We start from the raw sequence: 19,973 nt of genomic DNA, 5'->3' as shown, positions 1-19,973 counted from the left end.
GGCCTCTGCTGCTTTTATCACAGGTGATTCTTTTCTCACATCACTGTCTGTGATCAGAAAAGGTGGGAGCTTTTCTTAACTCTGAAACTGTCTGATGCATGTCTTTCTATTATGTGTCTGCACTGCTGTGTATGCTTTTTGTTCAAATCTGAGCTGCAAAAATGCAAACAATTATTTAACTGTCAATAACTTTGCTCCTTTTGATTAGCTTTTCGTAAACAATGATCAGCGAATGGAAACAGGAAACTCGGCCTGATTATGTGCAGCGGACAAACGCTCTCCAACAGGCCGATTCAGCTGCGCTGCCACGTGGACAGATACAGGAAACCTGTCCTTCCTCGTGCAGCAAATCTTCACTGCACATCACATCTGTCAAGCAGAGAAACATCTGTTCTGTCATCTCGATCCTGCGCTGTCCACTACACTTTACTCTCCGTGCATACTTTTTCTTTTTCTTTACTGAATTTATCGTGTTAGTTAACTTTATTTTACTCTGATTACATCCACTTTATTTTACTGTATCTTTTCAAATGGGTAAAGAACAGCTGAAAGAAGGTGACATGGAAACTCTGCAGGCCGATATTTGCCTCTCATCATTCAGAGGCCGCTCAGCCTCTGAGACGCTCCCTGTTTGCTGCTGCAGCATGTGTGTGCTTGTAAAATTAATTATTTTATTTATTGTTGTGGTTTTATAGTTCTCAGTAGTTTTACTGATTTAATATAAATAATTGCTTGAACTGAAGACGACCACTCAGCTGGGAAATCGTTGGTTAGAGGAAGCCCAAATCACAATGTAAGGATTTGTTTAGTGTAGCAGATATTTACATTCAAGCAGCAGGACAGCAGTACTTCCTTATCACAGTTTACATTTGTATTTCTTTAAATGAAATAAGGTCTGCACTAAGTAAAGGCTTCAGCTTCAGTTAGTGGCGTCTCCTGCTCCTCCTCATGTGTTCTCTGTGGTTAGTTTACCTGAGGGGAAGAAGCCGTGTTCCTGAAACAGCTGCATGACGAGCGCCCGGCGCTGATCCAGTGTTCTGCGCAGAGACGAGTAGGAAACCCTGTCCAAGTCTCCCATGGGAACGTCGCCTTCTGGACCTGATTTCACAGAAAGGTGCATCAGACCGATGTCGGTCCATCTCTGCATCCCTGCATCAGCTGCCGTACGTGTCGTACCTGCTCTGTCGAAGGTAAAGATCTCTCCCTCACACTTGGCGGCACTCTTGGGGGTGTTGGGCTCTGAGCTGCAGTTGGACAGACGTCGAGTCTTTCTCCTTGGGGAGCTGGGGTCTTCTCCAGACAGCTCAAGGTCTGGAGGGAGACAGATGTGTGAGGAATAAAGAAAGGGAAGCGCAGGAAGAGAGGAAGAACAGGCACATTTGGAGAACAGGGAGATGTGGTTGTACTGGACATCACTTGTACATATTAGCTTGGAGCAAAGAACAATCTCTGCCTCTCTGCGTCATACCCGTGGAGTTGCGTCTCTTCTTGCGGTAGCTTGTCAGGATTGCTCTCGGTGAGGTGGCCAGACTCTGCAGAGTGGGCGAGGGAAGGACCTCCTCTGGGTTAAACTCTGGCAGCTCAGCGAAGCGTTCCTCAAAGTACGTCTCCGACAGGAGCCTGCACACACAAACACGGTCCAGTAGTGCACTGGTTCAAGCACCAAGGGACAACCTCTGAATGTATTTGCATTCCTTAAGGCCGGGTTCTGCCATGGCTTTTTTGTCTCTGCGGCTTCCCCGCTTCTTTCCTACCGTCTAAATAAAGAACATCAAGGGTAAGCACTCTGCCCACTCACATTCAGTAAACAGAGTTTCCACAAAGTTGGAGGTTTGGCCGTGCACTAAAAACAGACCTGGATGGCACTACGCTTGAAAACGAGTGCTCATTAATAAAGTCAACAAATGCAGTCCTGTCCAGGGTGCTGCATTTTTTCCCTTCAAGCTGCCAAAGTTACATAAGATGAGTTCCTGTTGTACGAGCTCTCTCAGCTTGAAAATATGTAAACTGTTAAAATGAGGATCTTTTCTTTCTTTCTTTAAATACCAAGACCAGAAAGACCGGAAAGACCCGGCAGACTTGGCTTCTTTTCCTCTGATTTGGCACCGATTCCATGAAACCAACATCTGACCACAGAGAGAGCAGCTCTGGACTTTGATAAAAGCTTTTCCTGCAGCCAAGCCGGGCTTCAATTATAACAGAACGCTCACGGGTACTTACCCGTCTCACATCAGTTTATACGTTTATACACCAAACCCACACAACTGATGAAATTATAAGAGGTCGTATAAAAAAGCTGAGCAGTCCCCTCACATAAAGGGTCATCAGCCCACTTACTTGTCATGAGAGTCGGGCGTCTTTTTGAGTGGCGGGGGCCGAAACTTGGTCTTCTTTGAGGAAGAGGGCTGATCTCTTTCTGCAGGTGGAGGAGGAGGGGGGTCCAAACCTGAGGGCGGTGGTGGAGGTGGGGAACGAGGTCCAGCCTGGGAACAGAGTGTGAGGCTCTGTGAGTTTATTTCTTGTAGGGGCCCAGACTGGCCCATCTTGTATGGGCAAACGCAGGTCCCCACTAGCTCCCATCTCCACAGCAGGATGTCTGCGGTGGAAGATGGGGGAGCAACGAAGATCGGGGCGGCAGCGGAGACGACGGAAATCCAAAACAACTGCTGAAAGCAGACCGGATGAGCGATCCAGAGACAACAGCAGCTGCAGCAGTTATTGAGTCTCTCTCAGGCTGTCAGAATGTTTTTCCTCTACATGATTAGTTTTAAATTATTTAATCTCCACACCAAAGGGTGAGCCAACATTTCAGAGCACATCTGTATTAATTTCTGTGCAAAACAGTCTATAACAGTCTAATAGTTGTTTGAAATATCACCACTTCTTCTTCTCATTTTATTTTGGTAGATGAAGGCACGTTTGCAGCATGACCTTCTTGTTATCAATCAAACCCTCTGACGTGTACTAAAAAGTGTAAATTTCATGCATTAATTTTTGTGCAGTTTGTGCAATAATAATGTTTGTGACACACAAACTCCAGAGGCAGGACCACTGACCAAACCTTCATTCAGGCTCAGTTAAACTGTGAGCGTCTTTGGGCTGTTAGGATGAAGCACTTGATTCACACAGGAGAAAATCTGAATTAAAAAATAATCACTTCACACATACACAATCCTGATTACTGTGATTTGATAATCACTGGAAGCCAGAATCATTACTGAAATTAAAATCCAATTAATCGCCCAGCCTCACACAAACCCAATAACGCCGGGTGATCTCCGCTGAAGCACCCGTTAGCTGCCCCTGCCAGCTGTGAACAGCTGGTTAACGCCGAGCAGATCGCCACTGAGCCGGCTGATCAAAGGAACTTTGAATTACCGTAATTCTGCGACTGTTTGTCCTATCGGAAAAATTCAAACGGTTTCTGAAAGCTGAGAAACTGTATTTCACACCCGACATCGGGTTATTACGGTAACTATTGCCAGAAGTCTGCGAATGGCGGCGCTTTTGAAGTACGCTGTGTCGCCGACAACACATTTTGCATTATAAGGTTAATACTGTTTTAAAATGCTGATTTTCTGTCTGTAAAAATATCTGATATTTTTTGACTTGATTGTGACTCCCTCTGTGATCTGAAACGGTCTCCTAAAGCTCTCCAAACCAAAGCTTTGTGAACTGTGGTCTGATGTGAGAAAACGATGTTTGTGACGCACACTCGCAGCTTTCTTCACCTCTTTGCTGCTGCTGCCCGCGCTGTGCGCCTCTCTGTCCGTCTCTCTGCTTCGCTTCTTTTCCATGCTGTCCTTCATCCCTCTCTCCAGCTCCTCGTCCATCTCATTTTGGTTCTCTCTGTCGTATCCGTCTGTCATCTTTTCTTCTTTGACGTACTGAGCGGTGTCCTCCTCTTTTACTGAAACAGAAAATAGATCATTCTAACTGGCTGATAAAGTTGAAGCCTTAATCCTGAGAAAACATTTGCAGACAAATGTAAAAGGAAACTTATTATCATGGTGGACAAATCAGATGATTCTGCTACATTTTTCATCCTATCAGAATCGTTATTGTCTCATAACTATTTTAGTTTCCCTGATAAGGACAAATGACATTCAACACTATATGATCAGTTAAAATAAATCCACCGACAGCCTAAATCTGGTAAACCAGTGGACCACTACCTGCCACGCTGCTGCTTGCACCGGTGGCCATCGAGGAGCTGATGGCACAGCTCGACAACCCCTGAACATCCAGCTGGCTCTCACACTTCACCTCCACCTCTGTTCCCATGCCAGGCTGAGGGGTCGCCGCCGCTGAACCCTGCAGCCCTAAAGCCAGCGGAGAGGGAGGGTTTGTCACGTCCTGGGCTGGAGCTGCCACTGCAGGTGGCATGGGTGTCACTGAGACCACACCAGTGGGTAGAGCAGCGGCTGGTGCAGGGTAGATGGCAGTTAGTACCTGAAGAAGGAAACAACAAACCAGGCGTGTCAGCAGGTGGCTTTAAGGCAGGTGAAATAGACTGAAAGTGAACAGCAACAGCATTTGAAGAGACCCTCCCCCTCATGCTGCCAAACACAGGTCTGACCTATCCCAGCATGGGTAGGGGTCTCTGCAGTCGTCCCGCAGCAGCAGTGCTTTTGGGTCCTGTATATCAGGCTCGTTTTGGTGCATCCTGCAGATGCTTGATCGGATTGGGATCTAGGAAGATAGGAGGCTTTGTAGCGTTCACTGATTGTTCCTGAGCAGTTTGTTTGGGATGCACTGGGGAGTGCTGCTACTGTTGGGAGAGTGTGGCTGGTCTGCAGAAGTGTTTAATACCTGTCAAGGTGACAGATAAATGCCAGAAAGACCAGATGATAACCAGATGATCTCATTCACTTCACCTGTCAGTGGTTTTGGTGTGGACCGCTGTATGTTTGTCTGCACTGCAGTGACAGGTCTGTGCAAATCTCTCGTTACCTGACGACCGGCGCTGGCTGCTGGCTGCCCCGGAGAGCTCTGTGACTGACAGCTAAGGGGCTGAGCTGGAGCTAGTAGCGGAGGCTGACCGACGACTGGCTGAACCAGCGTTTGTGGAGCCGGGGCGATGGCGGCGAAGCTCAGGGTTGCCAGAGGTGGCTGGAGATATGCAGGACCTGAAGGCTGTGGACCTTGCTGGGGCGTTGCTGTGGTAATTCCCGGACCTGACTGGACATAAGTGATCCTGGACGAGAAAAGTAGTGAATAGAAATAATAAAATGATTCATGATGACAGCAGCCATCTGAGTTTTATCACTGACTGTACATAAAAGGCAGCGGCATCGTGGTCCTTGTTGCGTTTGTTGGTTTTGTTATTCTTCTTCATGTTTCTAGTCCTGCTGTTTCCATCTGTCTTCATGTTTGTTTGTAACTTACTTGCCTTACAGTTACTTCCTGTTTTGTTTTGAATGTTAGGTTAGTCATGCGTCTTAATGCCATTTTATTTCCTGCCTTTCCTGGTTGTCTGACTCTCCTTAGCTGTTCTCACCTTTACATTGTTGCCCAATCAGCCCTCTGTGCACATCTAGTCTTGTCCTTCCCTCTTCTGTCCGCCATCTTTGCTCCTGAGCATCTTTGCCTCTCTTTAGCCCTTTTGGTTTTTCTGAGCCAGAAAGTGACTATACGGATGAGAGAATGGAGAACTAGGCTATCAGATGGTTAGCAGCCTGTATAGGTGCATATCATATCTGCTAATCTGCTACATTATGTTTTACATAATGTTTAGTTAGCTCTCTAGTCACATAACCTAACACCTTAATGGTATTTAGACGGATTATTTATGTAAAAATTCACCACCCGTACAATTTGTTTGAAGAGAGAAACTATTTACAGAGACCAAAATAATATTTTGATCCAAGCTGTAAACATTTTTTCCTGCTGTAAAGTCGGATGTTTAGAGATGGGAGTCTACAGAGACTGACTCAAAGTGGCAGAAGTGCAGACTTTTGCTCTTTTTTTACAATTTTCCAGCCCTGAAAATCGCCCCCTGATTTTTATGGCTCAGAAGTCACGCACAGATACACTGAAACTATTTATTTACAGCTGGATCTGATTAATACTGGGCATGTTTGAATAAATGGGTATGAATCAGTTTTCTATAAAATACTCCATCATCATTCCAGCTTTGAAGAAAACTGCCCAACTTTCACTTTCAGGAACTTTTCTTCATGTAAAAGTTGTCTTTTACAAACTGCGAGGTTTTTATAGATGGTGTCATAGTTCACACGGCTGCAGGGGATAATGGAGGACTAAACTGCCTTCAAAGTGTTGACTTTCTTTATCTGCATTTGCTGCACATTAAGTAAAGCCACGACCCAGCTAAAATCAATATCTGACAGCATCTTTTAAAGTTGTTGAACTCGAGTTTCTCCGAGGCCTCTCTGACCGGCTCACGCATTAGTCCCGTGGAGTTCAGTCGGGGTTCGTGCTGCTCGTCTTTCAGGTGTTGGGCCTGCGTTACTGACCTGGTGGGTGGAGAGGTCAGGAGAACGGTCTGTGGGGGCGCAGCACCGGGAGCCATCACTGTTGCCATGGAAACAGGAAAGGGGCTCCCAGGATGCACCGCTGCTGTGCCGTTAGGGTGGACGTTGGTCTGTACAACAGGCATGGAGGCGATCTGAATGATCTGGAGAGGGGGGGGTGTCAGAAAACACACAAACACAATGGATTCCTCACTGGGTTTCAGGTTTTTAGAGAACATACACTTTATATTCTAGCATCTGTTCGTTATGTATCCTGCAGTCAGCTCCACAAACAAAGAGAGCCCCTCATTGGCCCTCGGCTCAGGTCACGCTGTGACACTACAATCAGTAACGGAGCATTTCTCTTCAGTTTCAACTTTTCTGTTCGTGTGTTTCATTCTTCATAATACTGAAAAATACAGCCACCTCATTAATGTTTGAAACAAAGCACATAAACGAAAACGAGCATCCTCTAATCAAACACGTTATTAACACTACCTGAAAGACTTCATATGAATCCATGGTATCTTTATATGGTCATCAGGGATAAAATGGATGAATATAAGGATTATTTTGAACTGTAAATCATACAAAGCTACTCTGGGAGAGTGCAGAAATAAAATATGGAACATGAAATCAGCATAACGGGCACCCGTTAAGAATCATTTGATTTCAGCACATTTGAAGACTTTTGTGTGATTTCACAGCACTTTGTCCCAACGACGAATACCAACTGATCTTTTCTGGCCCCATGATTTATGATACAGATTGGATGTCCTTGAACGCTAAAAGAGATCTTATGAAAGCGACACGGCACTCAAAGAATGCTGATTTTAAGTATATACTGTATGTGAGAACAAAGATGGAGGTAGACATTTAAGTTTCAGGGAAGAAAATCTTTTTAAACCCTTATTTTAAAACTGCGTTTATCAGATTTGACTGATGATTCGACACATGGAGTTTTTATGACCTTTGACCTGAAATAATCCTAACTGCCTGGTGTCAGAGGCTGCTGGGTGGTGAGGCTTGCTTGTAAAAGCAGACTGCAGTGCAGTTTTCCTGACAGTGTAAATTCTGTCCCAAATCAGACCTCTGTACAGGAATGCAGAGCAGTAACACACACACACACACACACACACACACACACACACACACACGCTTCCTCGTGTTATCCACCGTGTTTCCTAATAGGAACACGTGTCGGCTCGCTCCAGTTTCGATGCTCTGAACCGCCGGGCTGGCAGGTATTCATCTCTGACACCGTGTTCTTACCTTGTTTCCTGTCGCGTTGCCGTTCTGCACAGGAAGGGGCGGAGCCACCAGGGAAATGGAAGGATGAGGAGGAGTAGACCCGGTTCTCACTGTTGCCATGGGAACCAACATCTTGCTCTGCAAGACTGGCGACTGGGTTTGGACTAATGAGTGAGAAGCAGAGAGAGAGAGAGACAGAATTAAATCACTCAGCGTGAGGAACAGATGAATCGAGTCAAAAGAGAGGAGGTGAAGACATCAGAGGAGCGGCGGTGGGCGGAGACACGCTGAGACGAAGGGAACATTTCAGCTACGGATGCGAGTGAAATTCCTTGCTGATAACAAGGTGGAATGACGTCCTGTTGCTTCTTATGAACAGAGTGATTAGGACGTGGGTGAGCGGCGGGCACTCATAACTCATGTCAATCATTTATCTCCCGTTTATGTAAAGCCAATCAAATCTACTGCAGTGAAGGGAAGAATAGCAGAAAGAAAGATCAAAGAAAGACATTTTTGCTTTTGTTGCCATTTTTTTTCTCTCATCCAATCGTTGCTCTCTGTCTCACCTCTAGTCCCGGGGCTGACTCTGATTCCCGCCCCCGAGTGCACGCCATTGGCCAGGGCGGCATTTGCGGGCAGGGAGAGGATTTGCTGGTGAGTGAGTTGAGGGGAGGAAGGGCTCTCGGTGGGCAGGATGTACTGCGCCTGTCCCAGTGGCGTGGGGCAGGCGGGAGGTGTGAGAGAGGAGGTGGTGGCGGCAGTGGGGTGGAGCTGGAGGACAGGTAGGGGGCTTTGGATGTGTAAGGAGAGGAGCTCCACTGTTTGGGAGGGTCCCAGACCTAGGCTAGTGAGCAGGCTGCTGCCCCCTACAGAGGTTACACTGACTGGACCAGGGGAGGAGGACGACAGGTACCCACCCCCTGCGGCGATCGGCAGCTGCTGAGCTCCACCACCTCCAATCAGGAGAGTGGCTTTCTTGTCCTGCGGCATGGCGCTGAGGGTGATGGGGCCTTCCACCGGCTTGCTGGCGATGGGGATGGGCGTGCTGGCGATGGGGCGTACCACGTTGGTCACCATAGTGGGAGCCATGCGGACGCCAGCCTGGGTCAAACCTGGAGGAGGCTGGGAGATGGACAGAGAGCAGACACCCTGCCCACCTGCTCCACTTCCTTCTCCTCCACCTGGTGCCGCTTCCTCTGTCTTGGGTGCTCCCTCGCTCTCATCCGCTCCTCCGTCTGCGCCTCTCTTTCTCTTCTTCTCTGACCCATCTTCAGCACCTCCTCCGTCGCTGCCACCGCTCCCTTTAGCCGAGGAGGAGTCAGAGTGGGTGATGGAGGGAGAGGAGGAGGGGAGAGAGGAGCGAGCCAATGGCTGGAAGCCATGCTGGAGGGAAGAGAGAAGCACAGAGATCAAAGGGGGAAAGTTAATATGTGAAGTTCTGCTCAACTTACAGTAACTCTGAAAAATCTGTGGGTATTTAATCCTCGACGGGAATAAAGACATTCAGAAAAAAGCTTAAAATAAAGCACCAACAATGCGATGCCTAATTTACCGCTGATGACTCAGATTCACTTCTTATTCAACACAAACAACTTTTTACTGAATCTGAAACTTTACTCCAGGAACAAACCAAATAAGACAAAAACAGGAAGATTTATTTTAAACGCTTCCAGTAAAAATAAACTCGACCTACCTGTCCATCTGGCTCGTCCTCATCGCTGTCGGTCACTCTCTCTTGACACTTGAGGTCGATGGCGCCTTCAGGGCATCCCTCTGAGGGTGAGACACCAGCAATAAAACAACAACCTGTTTTATTATTATAATAATTCATATTTACTCTTCCTTTATGCCACAGTCAGGCCTTTTTTCTATTAATGCACATATTTGACACACAATCCTTTCACCCACCTATAAATCATGTTATCCTGATCATTCAGAGTCATCTCTGTGACCTTTTTACTTTAATGCCACCAGTTTATTCTTTCCTCCTAAAACAATAATAACAAAGGGAACCAAACACACACACACACACACACACACACACACACACACACACACACACACACACACACACACACACACACACACACACACACACACACACACACACACCTAAATCTTTTCCCTGAGTTTAGATGTTTGGATCTTGGACAGCAGTGGACACTCGAAGTCATGTCCCAGAACACTTTGAGCATCCAACACTGAATTTTCTCTATTCTAATAAATTATTCTAATATTCTAATTCTAATAAAGTTATGATTGAAATGTCTTTATTTAGAAGAGAGACATAAAATACAACAAAGACTTGCTCCTCTGTCCTCTTTTGTGTCTTTTGTTAATCGTGCATGTGTCATCTATTCACCTCCGTGATGAACAGAGTCCTTCTGTAAGTGATTTAAAATAATCTGTTTCCACTGAACTGATATTCCTTCTTGTATTTCACAGTGTGTCATGTTTCCTGGCTGCTGCCTCCCTCTGTTTCATCCATGTGTTAGTTTCTGTGTCTTCCTTTCTTCAGTAATGATGTCCTCTGTGCGCACTGCACCTTTGTGGTTGTTCGGTTATGTCCGCTCAGCTCTACACACACACACACACACACACGCACACACCCCTCCACTCTCAGCCTTCATCCATACACTGTGTAAAAGATGGAGGTAAGTGAAGCCTTTAGCCTGCGCTCTTTCTAACGGGCAGCAGGGGGCGACTCCTCTGGTTCCAGTTACATAGAAGTCTGTGTGAAAACAGCCCTCGCCTTTCTTGCTCTTTGACCTCAGCAAACCCTTTCCTCCCCTCGCCTGTCACACAAAGATGGCGGGACTTCAGTAACCAGCGGGTGACATCATGGCAGCTCCGCCCGTTTTTGATCCTGTCCCTGGTTTGATCTCCTCGTGCGTGTTTCACATTTCTGCTTTCTCTGAGAAAACACACTGGAAGTACCTGGACTCCTCTGCGCTGTTATCAGCCATTAAAACCTTGCCTTTTGTTTATGAATCTCGCCTCAGTTTCCTGCTCTCGGGTGTTCTCCCCTGCACATCTTAATGCTGCGTGTTTGTGTGCGTGACAGGGATATTTACTTTTGTCACAAAAGATCTGGTGGTTGTATGAGCTCATAGAGGAAGATTAATGATAAAGAAGGAGACCTGCCCTGTCAGAGGCATTGTTGTATCTATGAGTCACGGTAACTCAGTTTTTTCAGTCTTCTGTTTCCTGCTGGGTGTAGTGAAGTACACATGTTTATAATACTGAGAGGAAAGTATCCTGCAGGTCCACTGCAGAATCTGCTCTTATGACTGTGGAGTGATTTCTTCTGCTGAGCAAATGAAACTAAAGTTGTAAAAGCTGCCGTCAGAGTTTCACAGCTGAAGTGGAAATTATGTGTTGCTGTGCTTGTGATATTTTAAGAATAGCAGTTAGCAGCTGGAGTGTTGGGGCCGAATGAGATCGAGGTGCTGCCACAGCCTCTCTCTCAGGAAGACAGAAGTTTACTGACCATCGCGGGAACTGAAACTCGGCCTGGTTACGAAACTCTCGCTAAAACACTGCACATCACCTCACTCACCCATGACATCATCGTCCCCCTCTTCCTCACAGATGACCATCCGTTCTTCATCGCTGGTCACGTCCTCACCGGCCCCACTCTGGTACAGCGACTGAGGCCGGGTACGAAACAAACCAGCGCCGTCCTCCTGACAGCGGAGAAAGAAAGACGACACGTGAAGGACTTCCTCTGAAATATCACCAACACTGATTCAACATTCAGGTCTAAAAATCTGGGAGTTTGTTAGATTTTGGGAGCAAAAGTACTTTATAGTGATTGTGACACTTTATGTTATTGAAGTTACTGAATATTTAAATAAAATCTGACTGAAATATGTAAAATAAACAGTTTTTAAACTAAGTTCTGCCCTACAACCAGCCGGAGACCGGTGTGAGTTTAGCCTATGACTTTATTGTGTAGATGGTCCCTGAAGACTCTTGGTTATAACTTGTGTAATTTAATATGATTGGGAGGAGGTGTCCACACTGACAATCATCTTAAGGTGCTTTATATTGTAAATTAAAGGCCCTACAATATTAGAGAAAATCTCAACACTCAGACAATCCCCTATACGCAGCACTTGGCAACAGTAGGAAGAACTCCCTTTTAACAGGAAGTGAGGATCAGGGTGGGGCGGCCATCTCCCGAATGGTCAGGGGAGGGGGAAGAGAAAAAAGAAAGCACAGAGAGACATGGACAAAACACAGACTATGGGAGAGAGAAAACAAAAGTTAATGACACTCAGGAGAGATGAAACATGGGAACCCCCCAGCAGCCTGAGGCTATAGCAGCATAACTAAGGGAGGGTTCAGGGTCACCCGATCCAGCCCTAACTATAAGCTTGATCAAAAAGGAGAGTTTTAAGCCTAATCTTAAAAATTGAGAGGGTGTCTGTCTCCTGAATCCATGCTGGGAGCTGGTTCCACAGAAGAGGGGCCTGAAAGCTGAAGGCTCTGCCTCCCATTCTACTCTTAAGTATCCGAGGAACCACAAGTAAGCCAGCAGTCTGAGAGAGAAGTGCTCTATTTGGGTGATATGGGACTATGAGGTCTTTGAGATAAGATGGGGCCTGATTATTCAAGACCTTGTATGTGAGGAGAAGAATTTTAAATTCTATTCTAGATTTAACAGGGAGCCAATGAAGAGAAGCCAATATGGGAGAAATCGGCTCTCTCTTTCTAGTCCCTGTCAGTACTCTAGCTGCAGCATTTTGGATCAGCTGAAGGCTTTTCAGGGAGCTTTTAGGACAGCCTGATAATAATGAATTACAATAGTCCAGCCTAGAAGTAATAAATGCATGAATGAGCTTTTCAGCATCAGTCTGAGAAAGGATGTTTCTAATTTTAGAAATATTGCACAAATGCATATTTGTGTAATATGTGCATTGAAGGACATATCCTGGTCAATGAGTTGCACACACGGCTCGACTCTGTATTTATTTTGGTGTGTTTCTTTTTTAATGTACTCTATCTTCACAGTGGTCGAACACACACCCCTTAAAACAGAATTTATGGTTCTGCAAATGTGTCTATCTGCATGTCGTCACCACTCTTAAAATAACAGCCTGAGTCATTTTTTCAGGAAACAAAAAACTGAACCAAACATTGAAAATATGATGATTTAGGAAAAAATAAAACAATGACTGAGACCATTATTTTAAGAGGGTTTTCATTCAGACAGCGCACTGAGAGGGGCGTCCTCCAAAATCCCACCTGCACGTTGCAGGATGCGGACGACCTAAGCATGCATCAAATGCTGATTGGTTGGTAAGTCCAGAGCAGGGAAGGGGGCGAAAAACCATCAGTAGACAGTTTTGATTGTTTTTAACGCCTCGTTTCACTTCAGCTCTTCGCATGTTATAACTTTGCTCTTCTCTCTGATGGACCAACAACACGAGCAGACCGGTTGTACCACATATTTCTGATACTGCCCGCATCTGACACCAAACACTCTGCAGGTACATGGTCAGTCTGCCTTTGTGCTCAAGTAGAAAACAAGCATAACTCAGGCTGTGGGTTAAAATGATATTACATTAAATTTATACGTAGTGTGCATGTAGACGGCATTTCATAAACAATCTGTCACCCGAGGCAACATTAGACACACACACACAAACCTTACAGATGTATGTATTCCAATTATTTACAATAAACTTTGAAGCTCACACAGATTCCCAGGAGCTTCCCCAGAAAAAAGGCAAAATGGGATCACCTTAAAGCTGGGAGAAACCCAGGAAAAAGGAGTATTGGAAGGTAAACTGATTATAAACTGCAGAAAAGGCTAAGAAATCAGACAGAAGTAATGCAGCTATTATTAAAGCATGCATATATTCTTTACGCCACTGGCATCAGATGAACGCCTTCAGACAAAAGAGCTGGCATGTAGGCCTACTCCTCTGTGATTAGGAGCGAAGCAGCAAACAGTCTCATACCTTCAAAGGCACTAAAAAAGCAGAAAGAGAAAGCTTTGAAGTTGGAGGCTGCTCTCCCCCAGAGCTTCCACCGGGTCTCAGCAGCAACAGCCTCACACACAGCGAGTTCATTTCAACCGCTTTGGAACGACATTCGGCCAAAATGCTCTACGGTCTGAGGGACGCACGTCCGCGGTGTGTGAACACACACACACACACACACGAACACTTTAAACACGGAGTTTTTTTTTCAGTCTGTCGCTTCTTTATTTCCCTCTTGGATGCATTTTGCTGGAAGAAACTTGTTAAATACACTCAAGTTGACACATTAAGCAGATTCACGTGGGCGGCTTTTTTTCTTTTTTAGAAATTACACTGTTTAGTAAGTAACCAGTTGGTGGTATCTAGTGATCTGAAACAGCTTTCTTCACAGTCTTAAATCTCCTGAGTCTGTTTGATGCCCGGGAGCTGCAGATTAACAACCTCGCACCTTCTCCAGGTCTCTCTCCCACTCCCTCTGCTCCAGGGTGTGCACGGCACTCTGGGAAAAGGCTCGGGGACGGTGGGACGGCCCCCCAAACATCCCTCCTCGACGCTCCAATCCCCCCGGCCAGCCCGAGCCTCCCCCCTTCCCTTCCAGTGCCTGGGACTCCGAGTGGGCGTCTGGGGAAGAGAGAAGAACAGACTCTGAGCAAAGATCAAATATCACATTGAATCGTCGAGGAGCGGATCAATAAACCTTCCAATCAATACGTTTATACTCAGCAGTGCTCATTCATATGCTGACGGTCGGGGGGTTCAGATACTGTTGTCAGTCACTGAACTTTTGATACCGATCACATCACTCTAATGTAGAAGATGAGGCTCCTCCATTACAGTGATTATTAAAGATGGAAATTCATAAACTTAACAAACATCATGCAGTTACTGAACTTTAAATGTTCGGTTTATAAAAGCGGTGATTTGGGGTGTTTTTGAGTTCGTGTCACAGGTAGAAGCCGTTACCTGACACACCTGCCTAACACTGAGGGGTGTCAGAGACTGAGGCGGGCGTTAATAACCTTCCACAGGCTCACCCACAGGAACCAAGTGAGTTTTACTTCCTGTAGACAGATCCTGTTAAAGGACAGCCTCACAACTCACCTGTCCTGAAAAAAAGAGTGAGTTTGAGCTTTGAGGGAGGGGCCAAAGAGCACAGCTGTAAAGGAAAGCGGTTTGCTTAATTTATACCGAGAGAAGAAACTGTGGGAGCGATGCACGCTGTCTCCTGACAGCATGAAGGTACCCGATCTGCTCTATAAGCTGTTTGTGCTGCTTTAAATGCTGATTCGCTCATTTCGAGTGTGTGAAAAATCTAAAATCACCTGCGTGAGAAATGCAAATGAAACGGGTTTGCATAGTTCACAGATATTTTGACTTGACTATGACTTGTGAAATTTCACTATGCTACTATGTAACAGTTTTTTAGACATAAATCATGTGAAGATCATAATGCTGCCTATATTCACTGCAGATTTGGAAACACAGAGTTGATGAACGCTGATGATGGTTTTTCCTTCTGGTGTGTGAGATGATCATCACACACCTATGCTCTCTGACATGCTCCTCTCCCGTGGCTCCTTGGGGGTACCCCGGCCCTCTGACAGAGACTTCCTGCGGTCCTTGTTACACCACTTCCAGTCTGGGTGGGCTCTGAAGTGGGCCTCTTTCACCTGAAACAGGAGGAGGAGAAGTCTAACTTTCTGTTGATGCAGTCTCAGTGGATTTCACAGCTCATGAAATTTCCCCCAGTTTTTAATCAGATAATTACAAAGAAGCCACGGGAAACTGGATGTTCACAGCCGTGTTAGCGTTTTGCACACTAAACTCAATAAAAAAACTGTGAAGAAGTAATAAAATAAAATCTGTTTACCTGAAAGGCCAGGTCGTGGTACTGCTGCTTCTCATTGGGCCCTAAAGCGTACCACCACTCGCCCAGGATCTTGCTGACTGTGCGGTTGTCCTGGTTGGGATGCCGCTGGTGCACCAGTGCCCGGTGACGTTTGCTGAAGATCATGAAGGCGTTCATGGGACGGCGGATGTGGTCCTTCTCCCTCTGGTTGGAGTTTGGGAGAGGACACAAGTTTTTACTGTACACTATTAGTAGCAACAAGTAACCACCATCTGGTGTTCTCTTTCTCGTGTCTGCAGGTAGACTGGGTGCACCTTGGACTGACCTTTCTGTCTCCATCCTTGGGCAGTGCACTGAGAGACTGTGTGCGTCTCTTTATGGGTCCAGTGGAAGGCGATGGATCGTTGGCCACACCCGGGGAAAACCTGCATTCAAACACAGAGAAAAGTGAAACTCTACGGGAGGTTCTACATCCTCCGTCCACACATTTCAAAAATCCATGAATGATCGCATTGATCTCCATGTGTACAGGGCAGGTTTGTGCACACAGGAAGTGATACAGAAGATATGACAGAAGAAGAAAAGCACAGTAAGACAGAGATTTCTTTTTTGTGTACAATAACTCGAGCCCTACTGGAATGAGTATCCATCTTCAAAGGATAACAGAAAACTGTAACATGAACAGCCACGTGGGAAGGATGAGATCATCACATGTGAACCTGGCTTTAATGTTTATTCTTTGAGAGTGATGAGACCCAATCAGGGAGTCACTTTGTCACCAGTCTAGACTAAAACACAATCCCACACTATGGAAACTAAAACTGGGCCAGCTGTGTTATCAGAAGTCTTTGTTTCACACTTATGCAGTAAAATTCACACCTTTTAACTAACGATGCATCCTCGTGTAGTTACACACTCTGAGCTCCTCTCGGGAAAGCACTGCAGCAGAAGGGTTTGAAGGAGGAATTTATGATGCAGAGGTGCCTGCTTATTCAGATATGTAAAAAAAGACTTCTGATCTCACTCGCCCATCTCACATGTATTAACTGTGTCTCAAACGTCTGCTGCAGGATAAGAAAGTTTACTGTGGCATTTCATACAAAGTAACCACTTAACCAGCCTGAAATGTCATGCTGTAGAAACCACAAAATATTTCCTTTTTAGTGGTTACCTGCAGTTTGTTTAAATCATCAAATAATAGAGCAGTTCTTTCCATTTGTTTTGCTTTTTTCCCCTTCGTGCCCCTGTTATCGTTGGCATAGCTTTTTTCATCTCTTCAATATTCAATATCTACTGTAATTATTAATTATTAATTATTAATTACCAGAAGGTTGCGTTTTTTGAAAAAAAAAATCTCCTTTTGCTACTCACAAAAAACAAAAGACATAAATTAATGACTAAAATAAAGCTTTGTGGTGGACAAGTGAGTCTTTGTGGTTCAGCAGCAGACACTTTTGTATCTGGCGGGCAGGAGGGTGCTCAGACTGTGGCTGGTGTTGGAATTTAGTACCCTTTGGGTTCTGTGCAGACACCTCAGAACTGCCAGCGTTATCATTAAGCCTGCTAACTACTGAGGATGAATTCAGGGAATTCCACCGAAGCTGCTTTTTCAGTTATGAAACTGCATTTTTTCCTCCGGGACACTGAAGCGGCTCTGGGAAAAAGGCAACCGAGCACACATAAGACTGGGCTTAGCTGAGCTGCTGTTGTAAACAGCAGTTAAAAGAACCGTTGGTGCACTTTATTTTTTTATTAATATTATTTCAATATTACGATTATTACCTCTGCTGAGGCAGATACGTGTTTTTTGTAACATTTGCATGTCATTCAGCTCCTAAAGTTTTGAATGAATTTAAACTTTGTGAGCATATGTTTACAGATGTTTCATGTTAACAATCCATCCAAACTTGGCTTTCATCCACCGAGGTCTTCGAGGTCAACGTCATGATTTATCGGCCGAAAAAAACAAACAAAAAGCCTTAAAAACTAGAAACTCTGATTCTGTGCGGTGAGTACTGTAACATATAGAAAGCACCGTTTAAAGATTTGACCTCTGACCTCACTTTTGGAGCTTCTTGCTCATATTAGTGATGATAAATGATCTGTTTGCCTAAAATCACAGTGAACAAAAACATGCTTTTGGCTTTAGACTGTGACACTCGGAGTGGCTGTAAAATCGATCTGTTACAGTTTTTAGCAGAGCTTAAATGTGTTTTTCAGTCATGAAAATATCTCCTCTACTGAAGCTCTGAGGGACCAAATCACCTCTGTGCACTGAATATTAAATACACTAAAATTATTGTACAAAAATGAAGGTTGTGAAGGTGATGAGTGGGACTGTTTTTTAGATTTAACCTTACGTGGAATCACCCACCAGTGTAAGGAGGTCAAACTGGCAACAAACTGCAAAGTGAAAACATTTTACTGCTGTTTACTTCAGAAATGACACACTTACTGAGAACAACAGAAAAAGTATTGCTGATTGATTTTAATGCTGCATTTATTGTTTAAACTCTTTGATGTCAGAGGGGGAAAAAAGCATCAGATTAAAAATAAAATCTGATAGCATGCATCACCATAATCTGCACAAATGCTGAACTAATCTGTGCATTTAGACGGCGGTTAGACCGAGTGTTGATTATATATAGTTTTTGTTTGTTATATTAGCGGCTTAAGAAAGTGAAAACAACGATCAGCAGAACGCGCACAGAGACGAAAACAAGTTTATTAGAGCAGCTGAGATAAAAACAAGAAAACACAAATATTTTAGAAATCTGTCAAAAGCTTGTTTAAAACTAAAAATGATGTCATTATTCATAAAATAAACTGAATTAATGTTTTTATACCAAATCTGAGCCACACGCTGGACTCAGACATGAACCGAGAATAACACTGAACCAAAGAAATTAAATAATAATATATATATTTTTTTAATGCTGAAACATACTCACTGCTGAAGAAGAATTTCAGCAGCTCTGCACCAATTCTTCTTCTTCTTAAACTAAATAATAATAAATAATAAAGCAGCACATTTGAACATTCAGCAGTGAGTATGTTTCAGCATTAAAAAATATCCTGGTGCATTACCTGTTACAGAAACATGAAACATGAGTCAGGTAATTACCAATACTGTTCATTTAAGGCCGCTGTGGCATAAACCTCACACTGTGTGGTGGTCTGATAAATGCAGCTCAGCCTGCACATGTGTTCATCCAGCTCACTGTGGAAACACGTTATCACAATATTAAAAGTGCAGCAGCAATGATCGCTCCTTTAACGTTACACTCTCAGATTATTTTTACTGATGCAATAACAGAAAAACAGGATTCCTCTGCTGCTGTTATGAATAAGCAGTTTCATAATTACACATAAATATAACACTAAGCTAATGTTACAGGACACGGTTTATAAGAAAGAAACAAAAAAGGATTTTCAGCTGACGGAAAATTAAACTTGTAATTATGATATTTAACTTGTTTTTACGTGTAGGCGAAAAGTAACAAAGCTAACAGGGACGCGCAAATACCAAGAAAACTGATTCAGATGTGGACAGAGCAGCGATCAGTATTAGGAAATATTATCTGCAGTGGAATAATTGTTTCCTCTCAGACTGTGTCCTGAGAGCAACAGGAAATCTGGTGTCAGACAAAAGGAAATAATAATAAAAAAATCTGTTTAGAAGAAAAGCTTTTGTGAGCAGACAGAAAGTCTGAACCGGCTGTTAGCGCGTGAACTCTGAGTCAAGCTGTGACTACATGAATATGGTGTTTTTTTTTTTCTCCTCTGCTCAACATTTTTGGCAAAAAAAAGCAAACACACAAAAGAAAGATTAAATAGACAAAAGCAGGCACAAGAGAAATATTTACAGTGTCCGCGCAGATGAAAAATCATTTAAAAAGCCACAATAACGAGTCAGAGACTTGGGCGCAAGTACAGCAGGTATTACAGGAAGAAGTGTCTTTTACACAAAATTAACCCAAAAACATCAACAGAGCCAACTTCAGTGCAAATGTGAAACTATACAGCACAATCTTATGTAAAATAAAAAATGAGACCTTTACTTTATTAACTGATTTACAGTATCAGGGTTTTTCCTGGCTAAAAATGAGCCTTTGATTACCCAGAAATCTAGGGGAGGATTTTGTGACAGTGAAGATCGAAGAGCTGATCAATGGAAACACATGAGCCACTCAGTCATCACAGCGTAGGTGCAGGTAAGCGCACCTTCAGTGAGTCTATAATGTGAATTAGTTTTCTGCTGAGAGGCGTTAGTGAAGGAGTAAAGTGTCACTGTGCTCATGTAGACACATGAAGTGGAATAAAGCTTTGGACCAGAACTCTTTTGCAGTCTGTTGTTACAAACAGTGAGTGACTGAGTCGTTCTGCAGAGCTCACTGAATGATGTCACCA

The 19,973-nt window shown here is 44.4% G+C and overlaps 1 protein-coding gene across 4 annotated transcripts in view; it reads right to left on the bottom strand.

The window, feature by feature from the left end:
* cica (capicua transcriptional repressor a) overlaps window positions 1-19,973 on the bottom strand; it is a 51,284-nt gene that overhangs the window by 796 nt on the left and 30,515 nt on the right. For 2 of the 4 annotated variants that reach the window (XM_030740621.1, XM_030740620.1), the window contains exons 6-20: window positions 15,889-15,988; window positions 15,585-15,767; window positions 15,258-15,384; window positions 14,163-14,335; window positions 11,284-11,410; window positions 9,418-9,497; window positions 8,291-9,107; window positions 7,746-7,888; window positions 6,477-6,637; window positions 4,954-5,197; window positions 4,176-4,452; window positions 3,732-3,910; window positions 2,338-2,483; window positions 1,469-1,620; window positions 973-1,311 (exon numbers count right to left, since the gene is read on the bottom strand). In XM_030740621.1, coding sequence (XP_030596481.1) covers window positions 973-1,311; window positions 1,469-1,620; window positions 2,338-2,483; window positions 3,732-3,910; window positions 4,176-4,452; window positions 4,954-5,197; window positions 6,477-6,637; window positions 7,746-7,888; window positions 8,291-9,107; window positions 9,418-9,497; window positions 11,284-11,410; window positions 14,163-14,335; window positions 15,258-15,384; window positions 15,585-15,767; window positions 15,889-15,988 — 3,248 coding nt within the window. The remainder of the gene's footprint in view (window positions 1-972; window positions 1,312-1,468; window positions 1,621-2,337; window positions 2,484-3,731; window positions 3,911-4,175; window positions 4,453-4,953; window positions 5,198-6,476; window positions 6,638-7,745; window positions 7,889-8,290; window positions 9,108-9,417; window positions 9,498-11,283; window positions 11,411-14,162; window positions 14,336-15,257; window positions 15,385-15,584; window positions 15,768-15,888; window positions 15,989-19,973) is intronic. The other 2 variants (XM_030740622.1, XM_030740623.1) reach the window with 2 other exon arrangements.

The sequence above is a fragment of the Archocentrus centrarchus genome, chromosome 11, assembly GCF_007364275.1.
Source record: "Archocentrus centrarchus isolate MPI-CPG fArcCen1 chromosome 11, fArcCen1, whole genome shotgun sequence".
In the NCBI taxonomy this organism is placed as follows: domain Eukaryota; kingdom Metazoa; phylum Chordata; class Actinopteri; order Cichliformes; family Cichlidae; genus Archocentrus; species Archocentrus centrarchus.
The sequence above is the reverse complement of the archived record's forward strand: the minus strand, read 5'-3'. Positions and strand labels throughout refer to the sequence as shown.